The sequence below is a fragment of the Hydra viridissima genome, unplaced genomic scaffold (genome assembly GCF_058129835.1).
Source record: "Hydra viridissima isolate aposymbiotic clone 2 unplaced genomic scaffold, HvirCarnegie_v1 scaffold_4, whole genome shotgun sequence".
Lineage (NCBI taxonomy): Eukaryota > Metazoa > Cnidaria > Hydrozoa > Anthoathecata > Hydridae > Hydra > Hydra viridissima.
In genome coordinates this window covers 4,979,405-5,006,976 of record NW_028324303.1, presented here as the reverse complement: position 1 = coordinate 5,006,976, position 27,572 = coordinate 4,979,405, and the positions used below count along the sequence as shown (strand labels likewise).

General features: G+C 29.3%; 4 protein-coding genes and 1 long non-coding RNA gene across 8 annotated transcripts; 2 read left to right on the top strand and 3 right to left on the bottom strand.

Moving 5' to 3' along the window:
• Window positions 1-5,260: 5,260 nt before the first annotated feature.
• On the bottom strand, window positions 5,261-8,235 carry LOC149889497 (uncharacterized). Of its 2 annotated transcripts, XM_090086054.1 has the most exons (3): window positions 7,891-8,235; window positions 6,081-7,535; window positions 5,261-6,011 (listed from the first exon to the last, which is right to left on the bottom strand). In XM_090086054.1, exons 2-3 carry the CDS (start codon window positions 7,528-7,530, stop codon window positions 5,482-5,484), a joined length of 1,980 nt encoding a protein of 659 aa, XP_089942180.1. In that variant the 5' UTR covers window positions 7,531-7,535; window positions 7,891-8,235; the 3' UTR covers window positions 5,261-5,481. The 2 variants fall into 2 exon arrangements, with proteins under 2 accessions (XP_089942180.1, XP_089942181.1); XM_090086055.1 differs by having other exon boundaries at window positions 6,081-8,235.
• A 604-nt stretch (window positions 8,236-8,839) lies between these two features.
• LOC149889496 (uncharacterized) lies at window positions 8,840-11,019 on the bottom strand. The gene has a single exon (XM_090085508.1). The coding sequence runs from the start codon at window positions 10,961-10,963 to the stop codon at window positions 9,266-9,268; it is 1,698 nt and encodes a 565-aa protein (XP_089941634.1). The 5' UTR covers window positions 10,964-11,019; the 3' UTR covers window positions 8,840-9,265.
• Window positions 11,020-14,426: 3,407 nt separating this feature from the next.
• Window positions 14,427-18,464, bottom strand: LOC149889495 (uncharacterized). Its single transcript, XR_016451391.1, has 4 exons — window positions 18,206-18,464; window positions 17,106-17,890; window positions 16,784-16,943; window positions 14,427-16,642 (listed from the first exon to the last, which is right to left on the bottom strand). It is a non-coding gene; the product is annotated as an uncharacterized LOC149889495 (long non-coding RNA).
• A 600-nt stretch (window positions 18,465-19,064) lies between these two features.
• On the top strand, window positions 19,065-24,247 carry LOC149889493 (AN1-type zinc finger protein 6-like). 3 transcript variants are annotated; one of them, XM_090083695.1, is made up of 4 exons: window positions 19,065-19,138; window positions 22,013-22,360; window positions 22,898-23,155; window positions 23,255-24,247. In XM_090083695.1, the coding sequence occupies exons 2-4, from the start codon at window positions 22,204-22,206 to the stop codon at window positions 23,401-23,403; spliced, it is 564 nt and encodes a 187-aa protein (XP_089939821.1). In that variant the 5' UTR covers window positions 19,065-19,138; window positions 22,013-22,203; the 3' UTR covers window positions 23,404-24,247. The 3 variants fall into 3 exon arrangements, with proteins under 3 accessions (XP_089939821.1, XP_089939820.1, XP_089939822.1); XM_090083694.1 differs by having other exon boundaries at window positions 19,069-19,203; XM_090083696.1 differs by having other exon boundaries at window positions 19,104-19,179.
• On the top strand, window positions 20,068-21,654 carry LOC149889494 (myeloid differentiation primary response protein MyD88-like). Its single transcript, XM_090083693.1, has 2 exons — window positions 20,068-20,217; window positions 20,341-21,654. The coding sequence occupies exon 2, from the start codon at window positions 20,480-20,482 to the stop codon at window positions 21,254-21,256; it is 777 nt and encodes a 258-aa protein (XP_089939819.1). The 5' UTR covers window positions 20,068-20,217; window positions 20,341-20,479; the 3' UTR covers window positions 21,257-21,654.
• Window positions 24,248-27,572: the final 3,325 nt, after the last annotated feature.

Here is a 27,572-nt window from a genome sequence, read left to right as displayed (position 1 = left end):
CTGGATGATCCCGTAACTCGATTATTTTAAATTTAAATCCGGCGATTGAAGCGGCCGTTCCGTTTGATTTAGCATCTATTTTTTCTTTTCAGCACAAATTTTCAATTTACAGCTTGGGAAAATGCGCTATCTTCCTAGAATATAAATTTTTTACCGGATGTTTGGATTGTTCCAAAATCAAAGATAAAAGTTGATTGGTCGTGATTTAGGATTGTTTTGGTAACAAAAAAAAAATATATTCTGAACTCCCATTTTCCTTAAAGTTAAAAAAACTTAAACAAAAATAGGTTTTATGTGAAATTTAAAGTTGAATACTCTAAGAAGCGTTCAGTTAATGCTCATTCCCCCTTGACAAATGCATATTTGAATCTGTGATTTGTAATTCCTAAGAACTTTTTTTTTAATAGCTGCAATACTTAAGGGTTCTCACAGTCAATCTTCGACATAGATATTCTATGTTATCTATAATATTATCTTCTCTTTTTTTGTCACGCGAGGTCTCTCAAGTTCTGTTAAATTTCACTCTACTATTTCCAATTTTAGGCAAACATCTGAAATTCATAAAAAAAAATTTTCATAAAATTCTTTTTGAACAGTGTAGGTTGGAGCCAGATATAACTGACAACATTAATGAACACGTTTAAATTGATTTGAAACAACGAATTTATCTTGAACTATAAATGTAAAATCCAATAATTTTGCAGTTTAAAATCAAATCAATTTAAAAAAAAGGTTTTAAGTTAACGTTAAAAATCTGTTTTAACGATTAAGGAATAACGAAAGGAAGAATAACGACGAAAGAATAACGCAAGAAAAATTTGGCTTCTTGTTTTAAGCTGTAACTTTCATTCTTTACAATCTATGGAAAAAATTGTCATTAGAAAGGTATTAAAATGAGATTTATTTTACGCAGAAAACAAATTAACTAACTGTTGAAGATTTCTAAAAGTTTTCCTTTCTCTGGATAGCACTCACCAGCTTCTAGACAGCGTCTGGACTCACTTTTCCAGCATGAAGACCTCATTTTCAATATTTAACTGCTACACCTTCAGATTTTTTTGACCATTATTGAGTAGTTTCACCTAAGGATACGCAATTTCGAGTTTGAAACTTGATAAGTTTGAAAAACTCGAGTAGACTTAAAATTTTTGAATATCAAATATTTGAACTGTTTGAACTCGCAAAATTTGAAGAAAAAAATTTAATTGGTTTTAAACTTTTGAATCAAGTTAATTGAGACTTTAAAAATTTTTTAAAAAAAAACTCGATTATATTGAATCTCAAATTTATGACATTTTTGGATATTTGTTTTAATCAAGTTTATCGAGTTTTTCAGTTTTCACAGTTTTTTTTTTGTTCTCTCGTTAAAAAATTTAGTTCCTACTTTTAATTCTTAATTGCTCTTACAAGGAAAATTAAATTCACAGCTTTAATTTTTTTTTTCCAAACAATTAGCTGCCAAAGTTTGCTAGTGTCAAGAAGGCCTTAAAGTGAGAAACTATGGACAAAAAATACAAACACAGTTTTAGAACTGCTCAAGTTAAAATTTAATATTTGATAAACTTTATCATAAAATTTTTGAGTTTTGTCAAATTTGTCCAATATTTTTAGAAAATAAGTAACTTAAAAAATGAATACAAACAATCATGGTTAAAAACAAAAAGTACAATGACGGTTCACTGTTATTTAACTTAAAGAACAGCTTCAGTGAACATTCATTGTAATTATTAACGATTAGTATCTTTTTAATTTGTTTTTGAACAAAGCCGATTTTAATTTTTAATTTAACATTACACAATTAACTGTTTGAATCATCATGCTATTAGCATGTTAACGAAACATGCTAATAGCATGATTTGAAACATGTTTGAATCATCATGCTATTAGCATGTTAACGAGTTGTTAACATTTTAATAACGTGACGATTTAGTTTTCAGGGTTGATTGATATTCTCAAACAATTGTTGTGTTTGTCAAATAAACTTGTGAAAGTTGATAAATTTGTGTAACTCCATGGAAATATTTCAGTGAAAATTAAACTTGAAAAACTTGAACTCGAACTATTTGAAAAATTTTTCTATTAGACAAACTTGTATCGAAAAGCTTGAACAAAACTTTTAAACTTAAAAAACTCGAACTCGCATGTGCTTATTTTTACCTCGAGTGCAATTTTTGAAAATTGGATCGTTGAAATTGATGTCATCAGAATCATTTAAGTTTCATTATCCATTAATATACAGCCCCGTTCTTGGTCGTCATATAGTTAATGATCTCACTTTTTCACTGAGGATTCCTCATCACCATGTTAATGCATGTTTTTAACAGGGTCCTTAGTTGAGCGGCTCTATTTTGATGAGAGCCGAGGGTTTGATTTGATGAATCTTATGATCTAAAGGGCCAAATCTCTTTTCGTTGGCACGCGATAGGACGTAATTTACTGTAAATCAAATCTATTTCAAGTTTTTTGCGGCTTTTTTCCCTAAGATAAACTCGCGTTTTCAAATTATTTGTCTGGAACGAGTTTTATCTTATTTCTTTTGCGCTGCATCTCAAGAACCACTCATATTAACACGCTCATGTTAAAACTTATAATACTTGTTCCATTCACGTTAAAACTTGTAATACTTTATCTTAAAATGTTTACTAAATTGTGGGGAAATATTTTTAAATAAATTGCGTATACTGCGTCACGCGAAAACAAATGATCAAATTTAATTGCGTCATCCTCTAAAAGTTATGATTTGAAATTAAATTTAAAAGCTTTCCAACGCTGCTAATTATTAAGTTTATACTGCGATTTTTCAGATAAAAGTCAAATTAACACACATCATCACTAAAATCTACTTCTTTAAAAGAACTTGAATTTGTATATTAAAAGGTAAGTTTTTTTGTGATTTTGAAAATGTAAATTTAAGCTTAGAGGCTCGTATTTCTTAATAACGACAATTGTCAGACGTCATTATTAATTAATATTAAGTGTTGGTTAAAATTTTAAGCAAAATTCTGACATGACTAAAGTCATGCACCAAAGCGGAATAGATTTCTCATTAACTAAATTCTAGCGGGAAAATTTATTGACATTCCAAACAAATAATTTTTTTGCTTTCATTGATGTTTTTGAGTGATGAGTGAATTTTTGCTCGATGCTATGTTTGCTTAGTAAAATGGTTGTTATGTTTCAGACAAAATAAACAAGAATTTTTGAAGGAAATATTTTATTCAAAAACTTTATAAAAACTCAGCGGCAACTACCGCTAAGTTCCTGTCCCATCTGAAACGCCTTTTTTAAAAAAAAAAAAAAACTATTTCTGCCATGTTTCTTATAGTAAGACAATAAACAAAATACCGTCAATTTTTAGTTAAAAGAATCAGAAAGAAAAAGGAAACTATTATTCAGTGCACGTGTTTTAACCAATATTCTTGTGTTTTACTCAACGCAATATAAAACTATTAGTTAAATGTTTATAGCTTTTAAAACTGAATTTTTTATTTTTTTTTTTATTTTTACTTTTTGTGTTAACTATTACATATTATGTGACAAAATGCTTATTTTAAATAATCAAGTGAAACAGATTTTCAGACTAAATGTATATGACTCTTTGTTAATTCAAAGAGTTTGGTTTGAATTAACAAAAAGCCATATAAACTTCAGTTTAAGCGATTTATCATTTATTCTATTGTTGATTTGTTTGTGAAAAAAAAAATTTAAGTTATTGGCTTTTAGTTTACAAAAATTGCCTTTTTTATAAATCTTTGTAGTTTCTTTTTTCATGGTCATTTAAAACATTTTGTCTCGTTTATCTTGTCCAGAGGATGTCGCTGGCAAGTTTTTAAGCTTCATTTAATCTCAAGATTTCTGAGCTTTATTTAATATTCAGGTCTTTCGGACGGAATTCGTTTCTAACCGATTATGAGATAAGCTCCTTTTTTTTTTAAAAGAAAAAAGAAAAAAAAACTAAGTAAAGTTCATATGAATTTTAATCTTGTCTTCAGCATTTCAGAAATTTAAAGAATACAACAGGTTATGCTGCAGAGTTGTTACGGCATAATATGTCTGGCAGATCTGTCGACATATTTTTAGACATATTTTACATAGACATAAAATATGTCAGAATTATTTTTCTGTCCTCTTACTTTGACATAACTTTATGTCTGAAACATTTTCTGCCGACATAAAATATGTCAGAATTATTTTTCTGTCCTCTTACTTTGACATAACTTTATGTCTGAAACATTTTCTGCCGACATAAAATATGTCCGAAATATTTTTCTGTTCACTTACTTTGACATAACTTTATGTCTGAAACATTTTCTGCCGACATAAAATATGTCAGAAATATTTTTCTGCCTACCAACTATGACATAATTTTATGTCTAAAACATTTTCTGCCGACATAAAATATGTCAGAGACATTTTTCTGTCCACTTACTTTGACATAATTTTATGTCTGAGACATTTTCTGCCGACATAAAATATGTCAGAAACATTTTTCTGTCCACTTATTTTGACATAATTTTATGTCTAAAACATTTTCTGCCGACATAAAATATGTCCAAAATATTTTTCTGCCTACCAACTATGACATAATTTTATGTCTAAAACATTTTCTGCCGACATAAAATATGTCAGAGACATTTTTCTGTCCACTTACTTTGACATAATTTTATGTCAGAGACATTTTCTGCCGACATAAATTATGTCAGAAACATTTTTCTGTCCACTTACTTTGACATAATTTTAGGCCTGAGACCTTTTCCGCCCGACAAATTATGTCAGAAATATTTTCTATCCACATATTTTAACATAATTTTATGTCTGAGACATTTGCTGTTTCTTATTTTAGAAGAAAAAATCGAACAACTTTATTGCTCATTTTAGATTAATTTGACGAGTAAAACAAAAGTTTCGATTTCCCCTTGTTAGAATGTAAAAACTTAGTCTCAAACTTAGTTTTTATTATTGAATGTGGTTTTTATTATATGGCGTCCTGTGCCGCACTAGAAATTATGTTAAGTAGAAAGGAAAGTAGAACTTTTAAAGGGTCGAACCATTTACAGCATAAATTCTACGATCTAATCGTCTGCAACATAATAAAAATAGAAAATAATTCTTTGTCAGAATATTTATATCCGTTCCATGATAGGTCGAATAATTTATGGTCGAAGCAAACCTTATTAAAAATATAGTTTTTCACCAGCGCGGCGTTTCAGGTTAAAATAGATTAACCACAGGACGAACGACAATTTAAAGCAGCGCACAGTGGGCCAGATATATAGGATATGGTGGACAAAACCTAATTATTACCCAATTGCTCCCCAAACCCATTTCGATATATAAATAATCATTATACATGAAATAATATTTATTTTTATCAAGAATATTTTAGTTTTTAATAACAAAATTACAATTAATAGGCTTAGTAAAAATTTTTTTTTTAAATCAACCTTCTTTTCAAAAAATCAAACAAGAAATTGTGTTTAGCTACAAAGAACTAGAAGAAGGTGGAGCTGATTCCCTCAGCAAAGCCAAAACTTCACTGGGGATTTTTTTAAAACTCTTACTATTTTTGTTATGACCTTTTCTTAATGATGTTATGACAGGATCACTAGATACAAGTAGTCTGTTAACCAGGTCGCGGTTTGTGTCTATTCTAGAAGTCTTTCTACTGAAATCTTTCCTAAACTTTTTAAAATCCTTGTTGCGGGCCTCTTGTGCCTCCTCTGACATCAGTCCAATTGGCAAGTACTGTCTAGCAATGATGGCATGACCATGAACTAAAATTTTGTGTACTGATTGTGACATGTAATACCAGGAATACTTAGATATGTAAAGTTTAAGAGCAGTAATACAAAACTCTTTAAACTTGACATTATCAATTTCAAATCCAGATGATAAAGTGACTAGAATGATGTAAAAATAAAATAAAAGAGTTTCATCTACTTTCAAAATTTTGGCAGTTAATTGATAGTCTGCAAAGGCTCGTCGGGCGGTGTTTCCATCATTACTGGTACCTACAAATTGCATATATGTGATAGTTAACCTGATGATTCATATACAAGTATTTATGTAATTTCACTTACCAGATCCTCCACTTTTTGGGAAATCCACAACCAGTCCCATTTGATTCATAAATTCTGTCTGGATACGTTTCTTCACTTGCTTAACATTTTCCTTATCTTCAATAGCTCTAGACTGCCACTTTTGAGTTTCCAGCTTGTATCCAATATGTAATACCATTTCAAAAAACCTAATCCAGGAATGCAGGCTAGAAAGACCATATTTCAGTTCTAAGTTACTAGCATTGTCCAATTTCAGCACCATTTCTAAGTTATTCATGATTTTTGGAGACACACCACACACAGAGCAACATTGAGTTGAATTAGTCACATCAGACAGAATAGTTTGAATTTTGCCATCAATCATGGTCAGTTCTATAATACTTTTGACAACCAGTTCTTTTCCACTAAAAGTAACATTAAAAATACTACATTTTTCTATTTCAGATTCTAAATATTTTGCTTCTTCTAGGACAACAGCTTTGCTTTCTTTTTGAAAAGAAAATCTTATTGGACGACAATAAGCAGTAGATGATGGCTTGTCATTACGCCATAATAGTACTTCTTTATCATTGCAGAACCCACTGAGTTCTAGTGGTGCTAAGCAAGTAATGAACAGAGATTCTTCTTTTTTTAAGTTACGATCTCCAGCTTCCTCACTACTCACTTGCTTGTACACGCTTTGCCCATTAGCCCCATCAAACCCGGCCTTGCAACGCAAAGTCAACCGGGTCAAACAATCCAGCATTGTGCTGATCACAGGAGCTTGCACCTCGCAGAGTCTTTTTACTGTATGTTTTAGTAATTCTTGTAGTGGTATTTGTGCTGAATAATCATCAACAAAGATGTTCTCTGGATAGCAGTTAGCTTTAGACAATCTTATGTTGTTGTATGAAGGATATATATGGCAATCACGTTCTTCAGCTCCATTTCTGATAAGTTGGTAGGTTGATTTTGACATGCCACCATCTATAATTAATGCCAGACCTTCATTAGGTGTATACTTTTTAAATTGACTAGAAGGTTCTGATATCTCAGCAACTTGCTTGGCAGCCTCATAATTAAACTCATTCCTTAATTTAAGCCTTGCTGAGTGGAGCAACTCATCAGTAGTAAAATTATTTATAACATCATTGAGTCTTCTTCTTTTGGTTTTGTCAGATGCGTCTTCAAAGGAGCAACTTGGTCTTCCACCAATATTATGTGATTGACTAGAATTATCAGACTCAGATATATTATTACTGTATGTAGATTTAAAGTCCTGAGCCAACCAATTTTTATTTTTACTTTCAAACTTTTTATTTCCCCGGTTTGCATCCTTCCATTTCTTTTGATATACTTTTAAAAACGCAGCACATCCAGTAGAACCCAAATTCATAGAGACTAGAATAGCTTCTACAGACATAGAAAATGATTTATCACCAGGCTTTAGTTGGTCATGCCGTATACGTTTATGGACATCACTAATCTTCATATCAACTACAAAAAAATGATTTTAACGTTATTAGTGCAACCACTATAAAAAAATATAACATAAATATGGTCATTATTTTCATTTCAGCTACATTTAATTAGGCCAGTATAATAAGCACAGCACCTATTATTACCTAAAACCAAAAAAATAGGTTTGTCGCGAATAGCATTTTACGAAAATATCTTTTTTTAAATGTTTACCAAACTTAAAGGGGCAGCTAAGAGCAGAATTAAACACCACCAACAGGCTATACATATATTGTATTAACTTATTTTAACATTAATAAGCGGTTCCAGCAGGTTCTAAACTATATGCGTCACTTTTAATAGAATATTTTAATATTATAAATAAGAATCTTACCTTTATATTTCAAAATGAAACTGTGAGTTTAATACAAGACCTTGGAATTTGTTGTGGCATTTTTCGTAAAGCTATAAAATTAAATTTTATTAATGTGTCAATTAATTTCGCATATGTTAAATAATTTAAAGGTTATTCGTTGTCATAGTTATAGGTGATATATCTATTAAAAAAATTAATAAATGAATTTCTAAATATATTCAATTGTAATTGATAATTGTACATTTATGATGTACTACCAAACTACAAATAATGTTTTAAACCATTTATTATGCTCTTATATACATAATATACTGAGTAGTTGGAAGTATTTCGAATATTTTTTTTTGAGGTTTTGTCTACCACCTGGCCCACTGTGCAGCGGTTAGAATACAATTTTAGCCGTAAGAAAATATCTGGCCAACGTTTATCTTTTAATTTAATCGGACCGTCAGAATCGTTTTTTGAAGAGTAGTGATCTTAACCGAAAATTTACTTCAAATAAAACAAATATCAATGATAATGTTTGGTTGTTAAAATTTTTTTTTTTCTCTTACACTTTTTCTAAAGAGAAAACATCCCTTTTCAGATTGTAAATGATACAACGCAAGCCATTAAAATGGCAATTAAATGCCTTAGAATCAAATATTTGTCTGCTCTCCTCAACAATCCACATGGCATTACAGGTTGCTAATATTTGGAAAATTGGCTTTTTTTTTTTATCCAGTTGTATTTTGTGGCCTTTTACCTTTATTTTGGCATTTTGACACAGAAAAATTTAAGTTCTTGAAAAAGTATTTGTTTTGGAAAAAAAGATGAAATCAATTTTTGCTCCTCAAGAATTTTTAAGGATAATAAAAAACAACTTTTGACTTCCGATCCGAAGATTAACTAGTTGATTTCATTGATGAAATTTGTTCAAAATAAAGTGACAGAATCGTTTTGAAACAGCCGCGATATGAAAAAGGGCATTATGGCATTTTACATTCACGATTTTGGAATTTCACATGTAAAAAATGTTGGCAACACTGAATTTAATTGTCAATTAAAACGACTAAAATATGACGACTTGGAATGCTCGCTTCCACGTTTGAGACATTAAAACGAATTTCCTAGCCGCATTAAAAAAACTCTTGATGCTGGAGTCTTTTGACCCAAATGCAATTCAGTTGTAGATTTTTATATCACGGCCGTTTAATCTATTCTCAAAATTAACTTTGACTTTTTGTGCTAGAATTTTGTCAAGTACTTTGCTAACACAAAATCTAAAAGAACTTTATTACGTTATAAAAAAATTTTTTTTTTGTTTCGACTCTAAAAAGGTTTTCAGAACTCGATTCTTGCACTGGGGCGCCATAAAAAATTGACTAATAGAAAATGTGAAACGTTTAGTTTTTTAAACAAATTTTATTTTATCAATCAAATCTAGATTATTTTTTACCACCATGATGGAGTCTAAGAAATCATTTGAAATGCGAGTACGTAGATGGCTATAAACCAAAGCGAATCCAGAGAAATCACGTTCAACTTTTACGCTGGAGAACGCTGCACCGTAAACTACTTGCGAGATTTCATGAAGCCGATTCCATTTTGTTTTCTGGTTTTTCCTCCAGTACGCAAGAATGTTGAATTCAACGTCTAATGACACTCGCGGTTCATTAAGAGTCCATTTTAAAATTAATTGACGAATATCTTGATCTGACTCTAAAGCTGCATTAGCAATATCTTGTCTGGTTCCTCCTCCAGTATATTCAATGAAACGGCGTACTTTTTCAGCATAAATTTCTTCTGAGTTGATAGGAATCATCTCTTCAGAAGTATTTGAGGAATATGACGCATTTAATTGTATGGATTCTTCTGTTGATGAAAAACTTGATTGTTCTCGTTGAGTACAAAGTTTTTGATGAATTTTGATTAGCTGTATAATTCCTCTATTCAACATTTCTGTATTAAACAGTTGATGACCCGATGTAAAGCAAAATCTAGGATCCATAACTAAAGCAGCAATAAATGCTTCACATTTAAAAAAAACTTGTTCTCGTGTATTGATTGCGTTGGTCAGTAGCATTTTTAATCCCAAATCACCTGCTGGAACGTCTTCAATTCCTATTTTCATTTGAATCCATCGAACGTAGAACTCACTAATTGATAATTTTGCGGATTGAAAATCCATCATAGCCGAATGTATTGGTAAAAATGCATCGAAATATTCATCTATTAAACTCCATGAAGCATCATTTAATTTTAATTGGTCGTGTCTTAGCCTTTGATATGCTTCTGCGTTGGTATGGAAATCTTCTATCATCAAAAACGTGGAATCCCAGCGTGGTTCAATGTCTACACGAGGTTTTTTTAGATTTTTAAATGTTTGAATATATGCTACTTTCTTGGATTCGATAGCAACTTTTCTGATGTTATTTAATGCATCTTCAAACATTGATGTTACGTCCTTAGCAGCTAGCTGACACACATGTGCGCCACAAAACATGGCTGAACAGAACGATCCAACTGATTTTTCAACACAAACAGTTTGGGCTTCACTATAATTCCCTTCTTCATTCTCTAAAGCGCCAATATCAATTTCCTCGTCTTCGAAATCTATAAATTCGTCACCATAAATTTCAAGGATCACTTTCATTTGAACTTGTGCATTTTGAAGAATTTTTGAAGCCTTCGTCATGTTTTTTCCTTGATCTGTGCAAGTTGCGTAGATATCATTAGCACATTTTCCAATTTTTCCAATTACATTTTCTAACTGAGCAGCTAAAATTTCGCCAAACTGTCGACTTTCTTGAGTAAGTATGCCTAAGGTTCTGTCAGCTATTTGCCCGTCCTTCACATATCTACAGCTAACTCCAAACACGTTTCTTCCATATCGCGACGCACTATCAAACATCAACGAGACAAGAACATTTTCAGTTTCTTCTCTTATGAGCGAAAAAATATTTTCACACGCAAGTTGAATGTAGCGTTTCATGCTGTGACGATTTATAACAATTTTGAATTCTTTGAGTGCATTTTTCACTAAAGACAATTGTCCGATTTCATCAGCTGACGCGAAAGACAAGTTACGGTTCATCATTAACTTAATCATTTCTCTAATTAATTGATTTACATCAACATCCAGCTTGATTCGTTTAATTAATTGAATCTCATCGTCATTTCGATTCCTTGTAGCCGAAGTAGTTTCAACTAAGTCAATTTCGCCAGCTTTTTCTTTGTGTTTTCGAAGAAGGTGATCTTTGAGGTTACATAACTTGCCTTTGTAAAATTTTTTGCACATTTTACACTTTCCTCCTTCTTTACTAATTTCAAATTGACTTTTCACTTGTTTGTGCAATAAATTATTCTCCATATTTGTCTTTAAATTTTAAGGAAAACAAAAACAGTGACAAGAAAATAGTTATTCCAAGATCTATTTATACCACAGGACAATCGTTTAAACCGCGAAAAATGAATAATTAGATTAATAATCGTTTTTTAATGCGGCTAGGAAAATCGTTTTAATGTCTCAAACGTGGAAGCGAGCATTCCAAGTCGTCATATTTTAGTCGTTTTAATTGACAATTAAATTCAGTGTTGCCAACATTTTTTACATGTGAAATGCCAGAAGCGTGAATGTAAAATGCCATAATAATGCCCTTTTTCATATCGCGGCTGTTTCAAAATGATTCCGTCACTTTATTTTGAACAAATTTCATCAATGAAATCAACTAGTTAATCTTCGGATCGGAAGTCAAAAGTTGTTTTTAATTATCTTTAAAAATTCTTGAGGGGCAAAAATTAATTTCAACTTTTTTTCCAAAATAAATACTTTTTCGAGAACTTAAATTTTTCTGTGTCAAAATGCCAAAATAAAGGTAAATGGCCATAAAGTACCATTAGATAAAAAAAAAATGCCAATTTTCCAAATATTAACAACCTATAATGCCATGTGGTTTGATTGAGGAGAGCAGACAAATATTTGATTCTAAGGCATTTAATTGCCATTTAATTTGTTTGAGTTGTATCATTTACAATCTGAAAAGGGATATTTTCTCTTTAAAAAACGTGTAAGAGAAAAAAAAATTTTAACAACCAAACATTATCATTGATATTTGTTTTATTTGGAATAAATTTTCGGTTAAGATCACTACTCTTCAAAAAACGATTCTGACGGTTCGGTTAAATTAAAAGATAAATTTTGGCCAGAATTTATGCTGTAAATAGTTCGATCCTTTACAAGTTCTACTTTTCTTTCTACTTAACATAATTTCTAATGTGGCACAGGACGCCATATAATAAAAACCACATTCAGTAATAAAAACTAAGTTTGAGACTAAGTTTTTACATTCTAATAAGGGGAAATCGAGACTTTTGTTTTACTCGTTAAATTAATCTGAAATGAGCAATAAAGTTGTACGATTTTTTCTTCTAAAATAAGAAACAGCAAATGTCTCAGACATGAAATTATGTCAAAATATGTGGATAGAAAATATTTCTGACATAATTTATGTCGGCAGAAAATGTCTCAGATATAAAGTTATGTCAAAATATGTGGACAGAAAAATGTTTCTGACATAATTTATGTCGGCAGAAAATGTCTCAGATATAAAGTTATGTCAAAATATGTGGACAGAAAAATGTTTCTGACATAATTTATGTCGACAGAAAATGTCTCAGATATAAAGTTATGTCAAAATATGTGGACAGAAAAATGTTTCTGACATAATTTATGTCGACAGAAAATGTCTCAGACATAAAATTATGTCAAAGTAAGTTCGCAGAAAAATATTTCGGACATATTTTATGTCGGCAGAAAATGTTTTAGACATAAAATTATGTCATAGTTGGTAGGCAGAAAAATATTTTGGACATATTTTATGTCGGCAGAAAATGTTTTAGACATAAAATTATGTCAAAGTAAGTGGACAGAAAAATGTCTCTGACATATTTTATGTCGGCAGAAAATGTCTCAGACATAAAATTATGTCAAAGTAAGTTCGCAGAAAAATATTTCGGACATATTTCATGTCGGCAGAAAATGTTTTAGACATAATATTATGTCATAGTTGGTAGGCAGAAAAATATTTCGGATATATTTTATGTCGGCAGAAAATGTTTTAGACATAAAATTATGTCAAAGTTGGTAGGCAGAAAAATATTTCGGATATATTTTATGTCGGCAGAAAATGTTTTAGACATAAAATTATGTCAAAGTTGGTAGGCAGAAAAATATTTCGGATATATTTTATGTCGGCAGAAAACGTTTTAGACATAAAATTATGTCAAAGTTGGTAGGCAGAAAAATATTTCGGATATATTTTATGTCGGCAGAAAATGTTTTAGACATAAAATTATGTCAAAGTTGGTAGGCAGAAAAATATTTCGGATATATTTTATGTCGGCAGAAAATGTTTTAGACATAAAATTATGTCAAAGTTGGTAGGCAGAAAAATATTTCGGATATATTTTATGTCGGCAGAAAATGTTTTAGACATAAAATTATGTCAAAGTTGGTAGGCAGAAAAATATTTCGGATATATTTTATGTCGGCAGAAAATGTTTTAGACATAAAATTATGTCAAAGTTGGTAGGCAGAAAAATATTTCGGATATATTTTATGTCGGCAGAAAATGTTTTAGACATAAAATTATGTCAAAGTTGGTAGGCAGAAAAATATTTCGGATATATTTTATGTCGGCAGAAAATGTTTTAGACATAAAATTATGTCAAAGTTGGTAGGCAGAAAAATATTTCGGACATATTTTATGTCGGCAGAAAATTTGTCTTGGACATATTGGACAGATAACAACTCTGGTTATGCTTTTTCGAACTTTAAGCTTTTGTTTGGGGAAAGAGAACTGTCGGCAGCTTCTTTTTAAACATTAGAAAAGAATTATTTAAGAATAGGAAAGGATTGCTAGCGCTTGTAATATGATGCATATGAATATATGAATAAAAACAAGCTTTGTAAAAGATATCTCAAGTAAAATCTTCAAAAGCTCATTTTAGCAATTCTCGTGGATGATGTATTCTAGGTTTTTTGGATTTCATTATGAAAGCTATAGAGGCCTGACTTGCAATGTATCTTCCAGGAAAAAGCCGGGGGAATTTAAAAAGGTCTTAACCTGATTTTAAAAAAATTTAACACGTTTTACAACTTTTGTACATGAAAACGTGGAAGAGAAGAGTTTTATGACTTCTCTTTGAAGGTCATTTTTTAAATTTCATTGTTTCTTGACGTCAGAATCTAAGAAGACTACTTTGACGTCATAGCATAAGTTTAGCTTTATTTTAATTACCAGTTTAAAGACGAATTTCTTTTTGTGCGTGTCAAAACACTTTGCTTGTTACTTGATCGTAGCGGATATATACAATGATTTCAAAAAAATAAGGCGCATTAAGATTTATTTGCTCTTTTAAAATGCTATAAAATAAAAACTAAAAAGATTATTGACCTAATCTTTTATTATCAAGGAACATTTTTCTTAAATCTTGCATCAGGATATCATGCTAAAAAAACAATTTTACTTTCAAATATTATCAAACACAAAACAAATCAATAAAAACTACAATAAAACAAAATTAGCGCAACAACAGTAAACATCAAAACTATTTTCAAATTTCTTCCCTGTACTTTTGTGTAAGTTCTGTATATCTTGTTGATATAACAAGATTGTTGCAAATTTTGATTAGAACTCTTTTTCAAATTGTATCTGGTTCATGTTTTAAGCTGTTTACAGAACTTATTCGGATCTTGACTATTTCTTTTTCCGTCCCTTCCAAAATAGAATTGATTAAAAAGGGTAAAAAATATGATGGTCGAACAGGTTAAAGAAATAAATTTGTTTCATTTTCTTTCATCCAAGTTTGGGCGAGCTGAGTGAGAGGCGATCTCTTGTATCTTCTGATGAAATCTAGCTGTTCTTTAGCGTCTTTATGTAGGTGTGTTAGTTGATTCGATCTGTGTAAATATTACATATATTAACTCCATTAAAAATAAAACACTCTCGCCAACACCTTGTAGCCTTTTTATGACAAATCGATTGTTAACAAGAACTTTTTCTTTGCTGTTTATTACATAACATATTTATTACATAACATATTTATTACATAACATATTTATTCTATATTTATATACACACACACGCACACGCACACGCGCACACACACACATACACAAACACACATATATACCATTAAAATGTTTTATTTCATTATGAGGTTGTTAAAAGTAATAATGTGTATAATTTTGAAAGGTTAGCGTTGTAAAGAAAACTAACTGAATGTTATTTTAATCACCATATGAAATTCATGATATATTTACAGCTGTAATACAAAATAAATTATAAATTTTATCATTTTGCTTTTGAACAAACCATCACTTTTTTTCATCAATTTAACTTTGAACACCATTTACGTGTTCAAATGTCAAACGCTTTTATAGACGATATAAATACTTTCGCTGAAAAATAACTGTTAAAGACATTATTAATATATTTAGTTCCATATTTGAGATTTGTTTTTGGGTGCTGGAATATAAAAGGAACAGAGAGCAAATTTTTAAACGTATTCTCCAGGAGTTCTTTGCAATATAATTTCTTTTGCAGTTTTTACTTTCTGGATGCTTTTATGATGAGTGATTAATAATAACAAACAAAGGAAAAACATTTGCTTTGTATTTACCATCATAAGTCCATATTTATAAAGTTTATTTTGCTTTAATTGAACAGGCAAGGTGAATGAACAGAATGAACAAGCGAGGCGCAGTTTCAAGCAAAAGAGGAATTCAACCTTCTACCCAGCAGTAAGGGTTAAGAATAAGAGTCTTGAGTAAGAGTTAGATGAATTAAGAGAGGTTGGTCTTGAAATAGATATATAATTTTCATTATCTAGAAGTGCCTAAAATATATCCCTAGGTAACTACAGGATGCGTCAAAATTACACACAGTAGAAGTTTCAATTTTTTTAATTACTATCTGAAAACCCTGAAGACTCGTTTTTTACCAATGAGCCCAATTACATTTCGGATGCGTCAGCGGATTTTCAGCAGGATAGTTCTGAAAATCCACTGACGCATCCGATTATAGCTCAAAAATGAAGATTTTTTTTTTTTGACAAAAATTTTAAAAGTTTCAGGCTTTTTTTATTTCATGCACAAATTCTTTTTCTGTTAATGAAGATTTCTGCGGAGAAGACCAATTAAATGAATGATTAAATTTTTCTCTTTTCGGCTTATCACTAAGAGCCACTTGAAAGTAATAAAGAATTGAACCACAAAACTTTCTTGTGTATATGTTATTGAACTTTCAATAGACATAACACAGAATTAATTGCGATGCAGTTTCTCACTGTTGTATTGGTGATAGAACTATAACCCAAAACCTTTTACACAGGTTGAAGATCGATTTGAGATAATTAACAACAAAAGCTCGTTATGTTGCGCTCTAAAGAGAACGCAATTATTTTTATTTTATGCATGCCTGTTGTTTAAACAACTTAATATTCTTTCTTCGACAACAAGTATCATGCTTGGTGTGTAACGCTGACGGTGGTATACCGATGTGCTAATAGATGACTTTTAACTTATTTCCAGCCGTTCAATCACAGCAAAACTTTTATGACTGCTACTTCTTAGTGAATCTGCCACAAATGCTAAAGCTATTGCAGTTGTATGCACTTTTCAAACGAGATTTTAAGATGGTTAAACACAGTGATCTTCAACCTACTGTGTAAATGGTTGCACTTCGACAGGATGAATGAGCCTGGGCCAAGATGGTTTGATGTGCATCTAGAGGTCAAGAAAATATTTTTAAAAAACTCTTCTTCATATACAAATTTATCTATTTGTAAAAAAAACTCAGTGATCAACAAAAGACTGGTGATCAAAAAGCTTCATTAATGAAATTGGTCAATGAAAAAAAACCCTCACCCAACGTGAAGCCCAGAGCTAATTTTCCGCGAGCTTCTCCCACACTCGACGGACCTGCCTATAGGAGAGTGTGATTAACTAATGGCTTTTGGGTTGAGTGAATGTTTAAAGTGTGTTTTTAGATTTTTCCATTTAAGATCTATGAATTCCAACCCCCGTCCTTTAAGAACAACAAAAACAACTGAATTTTCTTTAAACAGAATGCTGTAAATTTAACAACAATAATGTTCACAATAAACAGGTTAAACTACTGAAATGGAATGCTAACAAATAATTGAAAAAATATCACAAAAAAAAATGCTTTGTAAGCTTTTTATCTTACCACATTTCTTATCCCCCAACTTTCTTCTTGCTCTCTATTTAACTAGGGCCGTGAAAATAAAAAAAAAAAAAAAAATTTAATTAGAGCCGTGATGACGAATGCGCTTCCAAACATTTTAGTAAAGATATATAATAAATAAATTCGATTTGTTACTTTCTCCGATAATTGATATCGATAAGGTAACTGATAAACTGAAATTCATTACACAACAAAGGATGCGAAAATCAATTTTAATCTATGCGCTCTTTTTTTCGCTCTCTCTATTTTAGTTTTGACCTGCCATCTAGAAGCTAAAAACAACCAGTAGATAAACTACTTTTAAATAAACAATAAATACATAAATTCAAGTCTCGAAAAATTTTCTTCCACCGATTTATGACGACTTTATCAAAACTCTTCCGATTGCGAAAGACGTGATAACATTTTTCTAAACTTAGATATTTTTTTAGCGGCTATTCATTAATTTTATATATGCGGATATTCGCAATTTGCAAAGAAAATGTTATTTGCATAATGGTAATATGGCTGGTAGTAATAAAATGATTGAAGTTACAAAAACGTATCAATAAATAATTTTTTTGAAGAATATTCTATGATATAATACTTCTTGTTGGCATCATGATTGAGGGTGATAGTTGAAAAGAATATTTGAGACTGTTCATATGAGAAGCAACGTCATCGCTTATGCCAACTAAAATAAAAATAGAGCGCAAACCAGAAACTTCCACCCCATAGTAGAAAATAGAATGAACTCGCCGTCAGCTGTTCAGTCGGATTAGAACTCGCTGAAATAGAACATTTAACACGATAATGTCAGATTAAAAAGGTTACTTTCAATTCATTCAGATAAAAATAAAAGTAAAAGCGACCTCACAAGAATAGCAAAAAAATATATTTATCTAATATATATATATATATATATATATATATATATATATATATATATATATATATATATATATATATATATATATATATATATATATATATATATATATATATATATATGTATATATATATATATATATATATATATATATATATATATATATATATATATATATATATATATATATATATATATATATATATAAAATAACCTTTATTCCAAATAACTATACAATTTTATCTGTTTGGCCACAAAACACTTTTTCGCAAAATACCAATTAAACGTGGTGAAACCCATCTCAAACAATGACGCATTTGTCAGTTACTAGAGTTCCTTGTCAAAATTAAATGTCAATGCAGATATCTTTCTCTTGCTTAAATTTTTAAAGCAAAGATTTTTTTTTTCTGTGAATATAACCTGTATTCGCAGTTTGATAGGGATTTGAAAACTGTACACATAGAGTTTTGAGCGTTTTTATAATATAGCATTTACCGGAAATTGAAAATCTTTTGAAAATCATACAAACGCTATTCTCAAAGAACTTTTAATTTCAAGAAAGGTCATGAAAAAAAAACAACTCGTGAAACCACGGAGGGACGTGAGAGCTTTAACTTATGTTTAGTTTGACAAAGTGAAATTGTTCCACCGATTTTGTATGGTACTAGAACATTGATGAGTTGTTTAAAACGTTTTTAACCTTAATAGTTTTTGTTGTTGTTTGCTGACTCTCATAGATTTAACATTCACTACATTATGATGACGTTGTATTTACTTTTGCTCTTCCTCACTTAACTGTTTTAACTAGAAGCTATACAAATCATTTCCAAACATTTTTTTGGTGGTTATAAAAAAGGTTTTAAATTTCGGCACAATTTAAAAAGATATAAAAATATGATTTTTCAAATGATAAAGTTCAATGAAAAATTTTCAGGTTAAAACTAAGTTAAAGTTTTATTCACGGCCTGTGCGTGTGCTGTTAGGTTACGCTTGTTTTTCTTTTGGTAATTAGTAAACAAGATAGGAGACATGGTTCGAGCTTTTAGCCAATCATAACACGATCATATTTTCCGATAACTTATGACGTCATCTATGACACATAATTTTATGCTTAGTAAGAAATTGAAGAGAAGAGAAGTAGGTTTGGGTGAGGTTTTCAAAAATTTACCCATTTAATACAGTATGATGGTTAGAATTCTAATTTTTGATTTGGTAATGTTTCTATTAGCTTTAAAATTTTTTTAAATGTCTCATTTTAATACGTTGTTTTGTGAACTAGTTTTTACCTTTTCATACAATAATAGCTCAACTTTTTAGTTTTTGGTATCCTTAAATTTTGTCTGTGTTAAATGTTTAAACTGTTTGTATTTGCATTTGCTAACAGAAATGTCTCAACATAAATGAAAATTTTCGTAAGAGTAATGTAAGTAGTTCGATGTTAAATGGTTTTGTAGTTAAATTATTTTTTCTATCACACTACTCTCAAATAGTGCTGAGTCATGTGACTCACCTATGATGAAAAACTGAGTTTTAGGCATTAAGTTATTAAATTTACAAGATATTATTTACTATATTGTAGTATTAGGTATGTATAATGTTAATTATATGTTACATACTGTGTATGTGTATGGGTAAATATATATATATATATATATATATATATATATATATATATATATATATATATATATATATATATATATATATATATATATATATATATATGTATATATATATATGTATATATATATATATATATATATATTTACCCATACACACACACATATATATATATATATATATATATATATATATATATATATATATATATATATATATATATATATACATACATACATATATATTTATTTATTATTATTATTATTATTATTATTATTATTATTATTATTATTATTATTATTATTATTATTATTATCATTATTACTATTATTATTGTTATTATTATTATTATTATTATTATTATTATTATTATTATTATTATTATTATTATTATTATTATTATTACTACTATTATCATTATTACTATTATTATCATTATTACTACACTTTTATTACTATATATGCTTTATTCTTACTTTATTACTGTTGTTGCTTTATTATTAGTGTTATTATTTTTGAAATCAACAATACCTTTGTTGCAAAGCGCTCAATAGTCAAATGGCTAGAGTAAACTTTATCAATAAGTTAAAGAAGATTAACAGATTTGTATGAAAATGTTTTATTATGGTCATCTATTACCTTAATATATAGTCTGTCTATATTTGCTAATATGTATTAGATTGATATATAAAAACAAAGTATGTTGATATGTTTATTATATTTATGCAGGTATTAGACGTTAATTTTGCTTCTTAATTGAAAATAATGCCAGATTGAACACTGGATTCTCTAATGGTTAAATATTTACCTTATTATAGCTATAAGCTGAAGATTTTTGAATAGATAAGTACAATCCTTATGTAAGAGAATGGATTGTAAGTTAGAAAATCAAGTACCTTATCACTTATTATCACTTCAAATAAAGAACAAAGTGTCAGCATTACTTAATCCTCCAGGTATTAAAGATTGGAAGGATTTAGCTGCTGAATTTGGTTTTACAATAGAAGAAGTGAATAAAATATCATATGCCAAAGATCCAACTATGCAATTATTCAGGGATTGGGAAATAAAGTATGAAAAAGAAAAACTTATGCTATCATTTGTCTTAAAATCTTTAGAAAATATCGGTAGGAAAGATGTTGTTCAAGATATAAATCAATATATAGATAGTAAAAGCATTGAGAATTCCATTGATACTTGTCAGATTTCCACTCCTTTATCTGGAGGCGTTACACTTCATGATAAGTACGATGTATTTATATCATATGCTAAAGATGATATAAATTTTGCAAAATCAATAGCAGAGCGCTTAGAGGAGGAAAATCATTTTAAAGTCTGTTTGGATATTCGGGATTTTTTACCTGGATACAACAAAGTTGAACAGATATGTAGTGTTATTGAACAGAAATGTAGAAAAGTCATAGTTATCTTATCTCCAAATTTTAATAAATGTAAAGATTGTGATTTGCAAGCAAAAATAGCATTATCATTTTCATTTGAAGCCAATCAGCAGATAGTGATACCAATTTTGTATGAAAAATGTGAAATACCCCATGTTTTAAAATATTTGACACGTCTTGATAACACTGATCCACATACCAGTTCATATTTTTGGCCACGTCTGATAAAGGCCATTATAATTTGAATTATACAAGTACCTGATACTAAGTAAAACACACTCACATGCACACATTTGTATGTGTGGCAACAGAATAGAATTTTTATTAATACAAAAATTCATGTTTTTCTATAAATTTTCTGTGAATAAAATTTTAATTGAGAATTGAGATATCACTTTTTACCATTAATTTTTTTAGTTTTTCTTTTTAACTATTAACATTAAGTTTTTCAGAAATAAAATTCACTTTCTATAGCTGCTTAAGAAGTATTTTAACTTTTTTTATTGCAAAAAAAAATATAAGAACAATTATAAGTTTAGATTTTTTGTATGAAAGGAAATATTTTTAGATCTTGAATAAATTAATGTTTTAATTACATGTAATTATGTTTGTAAATAAAGAAAGAATATATGATTAGGATTAAGTAACTTTATTTTTGTCTATTGTATTTTAATGAAATGTTAAGAGATTTTTTTAAAAATGTTCATAAAGTACTGATGGCTATGTTAAAGAAAGTGTCATTATAAAACTATATTCAATTTATAAAGTCATAATTTTTTTTTTTATTATTATTGTAATTTTTATAATGAAATTTTTCTATTTAAGAAAGTTTTCATTTAATATGTTATGTTTACACAAAAGAGCATCTTTTTTGAATGAGTTAGATATTAAGCAATCCTAATATATATGCTTTATTAGAAGAATTTATTGTGTTTGTTTAAAAAAAAATTGTGTTTCATTTTAATATTGCTAAAAGTAATTGAATCCATTTTGTTTTGTAGGGAGTTTATTATTAACGATGTTTTAGCAGCAGCGGTTCCGTGTACAATAAAAGACATCAAGAACTGACACTTTCTGTGTACAATAAAAAAACATCAAAAACTGACACTTTTGTAGCGTGCTATCCCATTAAAGACACTGTTGGACTTGGTACAGTCTTTTATTAACACTGTGGTAGTATCAATAACTGCAAATGGAACAAGACTCAAATCGGACTGTTCTCTGTAAAATGGGTTGTGGTTTTTATGGAAATCATACCTATGAAGGGATGTGTAGCAAGTGTTACAGAGACCATGTCAAGCGACAGCAACAGTCATCACCAAGTGCTGGGAGAAATAGTCCTGCCACAGGTCAGTTGCTATTTTAAAAATATAAAACTTGAGTTTAATAACTAATAGTTTAACTTCAATTTAATCAGAATTAAAACAACCTCTTGAATAATGTACAAGTTAGTGATCTACATCAAGGGGAGGTTTTTGTAGTTATTCAAAGTTTAAAAGCTCATAATTCAGAATCAACAAAATCTATCAAAAATATGACTATTTATCTCAACTAAAAGAGATAAACTGCCATACTTTTGATAGATAAAATATGTAAATAAATTAAGGAATTAGTTTTGATGACATTGATCATCAAAGATTCAGAATTTCAATATTGATCCTAATTCCAAGTTTCATGTTGAGTTAGTAACCCTGTAAAAACCCTGTAAAAAATGTTCAACATACTTAATTGTAAAAGTAAAAGTAGATTTTAAAATTTACTGGTATAAATTATTTGGTACTAGTATTTTTCTATTTTAGAAAAACATGGAAACTCTTGAAAAGTAATATGAAAAGATTTTTGTTGTTTTTGTTGCAGAAATTGATGCTTGCTTTTTTCTTTTTTAGGTGCCTGCGGAACAACTTCAGCATCCCAACTCACTTTGCAATCGCCCTCTTCAACAGCATTAGCTCAAGCTGCAGCTTTCTTAGACAACTCTCAATTACAATCTGGCTGTTTAAGCCCTGAAACTTCAGCGTCATTGTTAGTTGAAGACAAATCACCATCAGACCAAGTCAAAATAATTGAAGATATTTCTGAATCGCCTGGGAAAATTAAAAAAAGAAATCGTTGCTTTTCATGCAGGAAGAAAGTCGGTCTCACAGGTATTTTAATTTTTTAAAATTTTTTTTCTAAATTTTTTGTGATTTTTTGTGATTTTTTTTTCGAATGCTTATTTAATTAACTGAATTTAATATTTGTAGGTTTTGAATGTCGATGTGGAGGTCTTTTCTGTGGTCTTCATCGATATTCAGATAAGCATAACTGTTCTTATGACTATAAAGCGGACGGTCGAGAGCAGATAGCTAAAGCTAATCCAGTCATAGTCGGTGAAAAAATTAAGAAAATATGAATCCTTTAAGTTGTACATTATTATTTGAAATCTTTGCCAGCCTCGTGTTTGTGTGTCGGTATTTACTTTAAAAAGTTATTATTGTCATGCACACACTAGCTCTTTAGGCGATGTATTTTATGAAAGATGAAGTTAAAACGTAGTAAGCATATATAGCAGTCGGGTGATTCTTTGCTGCGTTGGATACTTTCTATAAACAGCAAGCGAATCAGTCTGCTGCAGTCACCGGTATTTTGCAGATTCTGCACTTCTTTGTCTATAAAACGTGTATTCATGATTCAAATTAGTGCGCTTTTCCTTATTTTTCAGAATGGCAATAAATTTGTCGAGCTGTTTTTACTAATAGCTTTGTTCTTCGATCTAAGCTTTTTTTTTTTTAAAAGTAGTTATTTTTAAAGCGCCTTTTTCATGAGGGGCAAGTAAATCTAAGTTAAAGTTAACCCGCATATATTTATATATTCGCGAGTTAGCGTTTCTTTTGTTTGTGACTGGAAACTATGGTTTACGTCAAACTAATGTCTGTTTTTGTTAATATTTTTGAAGAGTTATTATTTTATATTATCAGCCATTATTGTAATCCTAACGCCTTAGATTTTTCTTTCGATTTTTTCTTTTTTTCGTTTATTTTTACTTTGGTTGTTGCTATCTTGGACATGTCTTCAACAAAGCACTTGTTGCAAGGTGTGCAATTTTAGGTGACGTGGATTTTTTTATGATTTCTTTTTTCTTTTTTGTACCCTGGCTTTTATTAGCATTGTGGTATTAACAGCTTTTCAAATTGAGAAGTTATATATATATATATTATGAAAAGGATCGCGTTTACTTATTTACAGTTACTAATAAACTTTTGTTTTTACTCCTCCGCCATCAAATTTTCAATTTTATCAAATTCATCTTGTTGAAGACCTTTGTTATTTTCTAAATTGTACCCTAATGGTTGTTTTGGGGAAAGGCTAAGCTTAACTAAGAATGTAATTGAAAACATTTTGATCAATCAAGTTCTCTAACTGCTCACATGTTGAAAATCTTTATTGATCGACGGCGAAAATGATCATGAGCTGCTTTCCATCATGTTCATATGTGGTTAATGTTTACGTATACGTCGTGGGAGTATAGCAGCATATACTTCCATCATCCCCCTAATTTCTGCGTATAACTATGATATTCTCTGAAGCGCCTTACTTAAAAAAAATGTCTTAAAATTCGGTAAGTTACAAGGTGGGAAACCCCTTTATCTATATTTATATACAATATATATGACAGTTTATGCTTTTCATAGACACTCACATCACTCCTCTTAGGAATAAAAAAAACCCTGTTTTTATGGTAAAATTTTATTTCCCAAACTTTAAACCATTTCTTTAAATTGTGCGCTACCGTCGTGCCTTGCGGTGTCATGCGACTAAAATCAACGTTTAAAAAGACGTTTAGTATTTATTTATGGGTTGATATCAGTGTTTTTATTCCATCGGCGCAATATTACAAGCCAAAACGCTAAAAGGATTTTTTTTTTTATAAATAAATTTAATGTTATTGTTCCAGATTAAATATTAACTTACTTGAAGATTAAAACTTTATGATGATTAGATCGAGAAAACAGACATTAAATCTGGTGAAATATTTCATTAAAAAAAAATTCGTTTAACGCTTGGCAAGTTACACAGCGCCAAAAGTAACAAAACACCGGTATCAATGCACCCATTAAGACTGCTTTATTTATAAATTGTGTGTGTGTGTGTGTGTGTGTGTGTGTGTGTGTGTGTGTGTGTGTGTGTGTGTGTGTGTGTGTGTGTGTGTGTGTGTGTGTGTGTGTGTGTGTGTATATATATATATATATATATATATATGAAGGGTGCAAGGAGAAAACCGGTGATGTCACAATTTTTTCATTTTGAGAAAACGAGAAAAGAAAGTTTGAACAAGCTATGCTTAGCTTTATAATTTTTTTTTAGGTTTTAAATTTAGTATTATCTGTTAATTTTTTTTAATGATTTATTTAATTGCAATGATGCAGCAACATACTTGCTATATAGTAGGGTGATTTACCCGAAAAACCTGAAAATGTGACATCACCGGTTTTCCCCTTGCACCCTTGAAATATATATATATATATATATATATATATATATATATATATATATATATATATATATATATATATATATATATATATATATATATATATACAAGCATAACAAAAAGTTTATTAAACTGCAGTTGGTAAAAAAGCTAAAAAGAGATGGCCAACTAATTACATCAATAGAAAAATATCTTATAAATAAATCCTTAATTGCTGAAACATTTCATAGTTTCTTATTGTCGTAGGGTTCAAACAACATTGAAGATAGAAGCTAGGAAACTTATCTTTGAATCATACTTAACAATAACAATGACAGAATAAAAGGATAATCATAATTTGGCTGAAAAAGAGCTAATAGACGCTGTGCTTCATCATAACAAAATTAAAGTTTTAAAATTTCATGATGTCAGTAGTAATGTAGTTATCAAATCAATATCGTATTTAATTACCCCACCATACATATTTTAAATTATTCTTTAAAACTTTAACTGCGCTATATAAAAACTTAATGTCAGGGGTTGTACCAGTTATTAAAAAGGGTGACGCCGCTTCTGTCGCCATCCGCGATTCTTTTTTTTTTTTTTTTTTTTTTTTTTTTCAGAAAAAGTGAGAACGTTTTGTGTACAATAGACTTCTTTTAAATGTTTATACTCTTTACAATAAATAATGTGAATTTGAGCCAGTTCACGATGTAAAACGTTCGACGAAAATAAGTTTTCTTCAGGTTTTTTTTTACAGATGGAAGTAAAGAATTTAAATGCAGTAGATCACAACATTCTAAATTAACAACAAAATTACGCAATCAAAAACATTAACGTTTAAACTAGGCGATTTTAACAATAGAGGAGTTTTTCCAATACTAGAACCACTTTTATTTCTAATTTATATAAATTGCTTAAATAGAACTTCTGACATTCAAGGCATAAAAATAACTAAAAAGAAAACAATTTTTTATCATTTCCCCTCAAAACCAAGCGACTCTTAAACCAAATGTCTAAAATATATATACATTTTTAATTATTGCTACGTAAGTCATACAAATTATTGGTTCAACGTATCAAAGTAACAAAACTGGTATTTTTTTAGAATATTCTATTAGAATTGTTTCGAATGTAAATCGCTTCGCAGTTGTTTGAAGCTAATGAGCTTAAGAAAGTGTTCACAAATTGCGTACTTATTTCAATGTAGAAATTTGTTAAAAAGTCACCAGACCTTGTTAACGTAAAGATATTCAACATTTATTTGGAATGATTTACATGTTCAGAAAATCGCATATAGTAACTAGTAAAGCTATTAAAAATAATAGGGTGTGTTAAATTTCAACTAAGTTTTATAGTGGCTGGGTAAAACGTAAGCAAACGTCGATGTAAAAAAATGATGATGTTTTGAAATGAAGATGTTTTTGTAAAAAAAATGTGAGACTGCGTAAATTTCTATCAGAATGAACATTTAACGAATGTATAGTTTTAACCAACGATTTAAACTAAAAAAATCAGACATTTAATATATGGAGCACATTAAAAGGGTGTTTTATTCTTTTAACATTCTCTCGGATTTAAAATATAACCTCTGAATTGTAAAAAAAAATATATATTTTTTTAAAAAAAGCATTATAATCATTTTCGGTCTCGAATGCTAAACAATTGGATCTAAAAACCTGGATCTGTGTTTAGCTAAATTTAATCATTTTTGACAAAATTTTTGTCCATACTTGATGGATAACCTATCTTAACCGAGATTTTTGTAATTTTACAGAAGAAGAAAAAATGTTTTTTTTTTCTTTTTATATTGTTTTCTTGTAATTTATCAGGTATTCAAAATGACATTCGGGTGATTTTAAAATGAAAAACCTTCACAAAAACACATTAGATTTACTTTTTTTTTTTTACCATTTTTTTAAACATCAACTTAAAGAATCCCACTGAGAAAAATGAGCTCTTCAAAGAGCTCTTTCTATAGTAATTACTATAAAAATGAGCTCTTTGAAGAGCTTATTTTTCTCAGTGGGATGGTAAAAAAACATTAAAATGATAAAAAATTTTATTCAAAATTCTAAATTTTGTTTTCTTAGAGTTATGAATCGATGTTA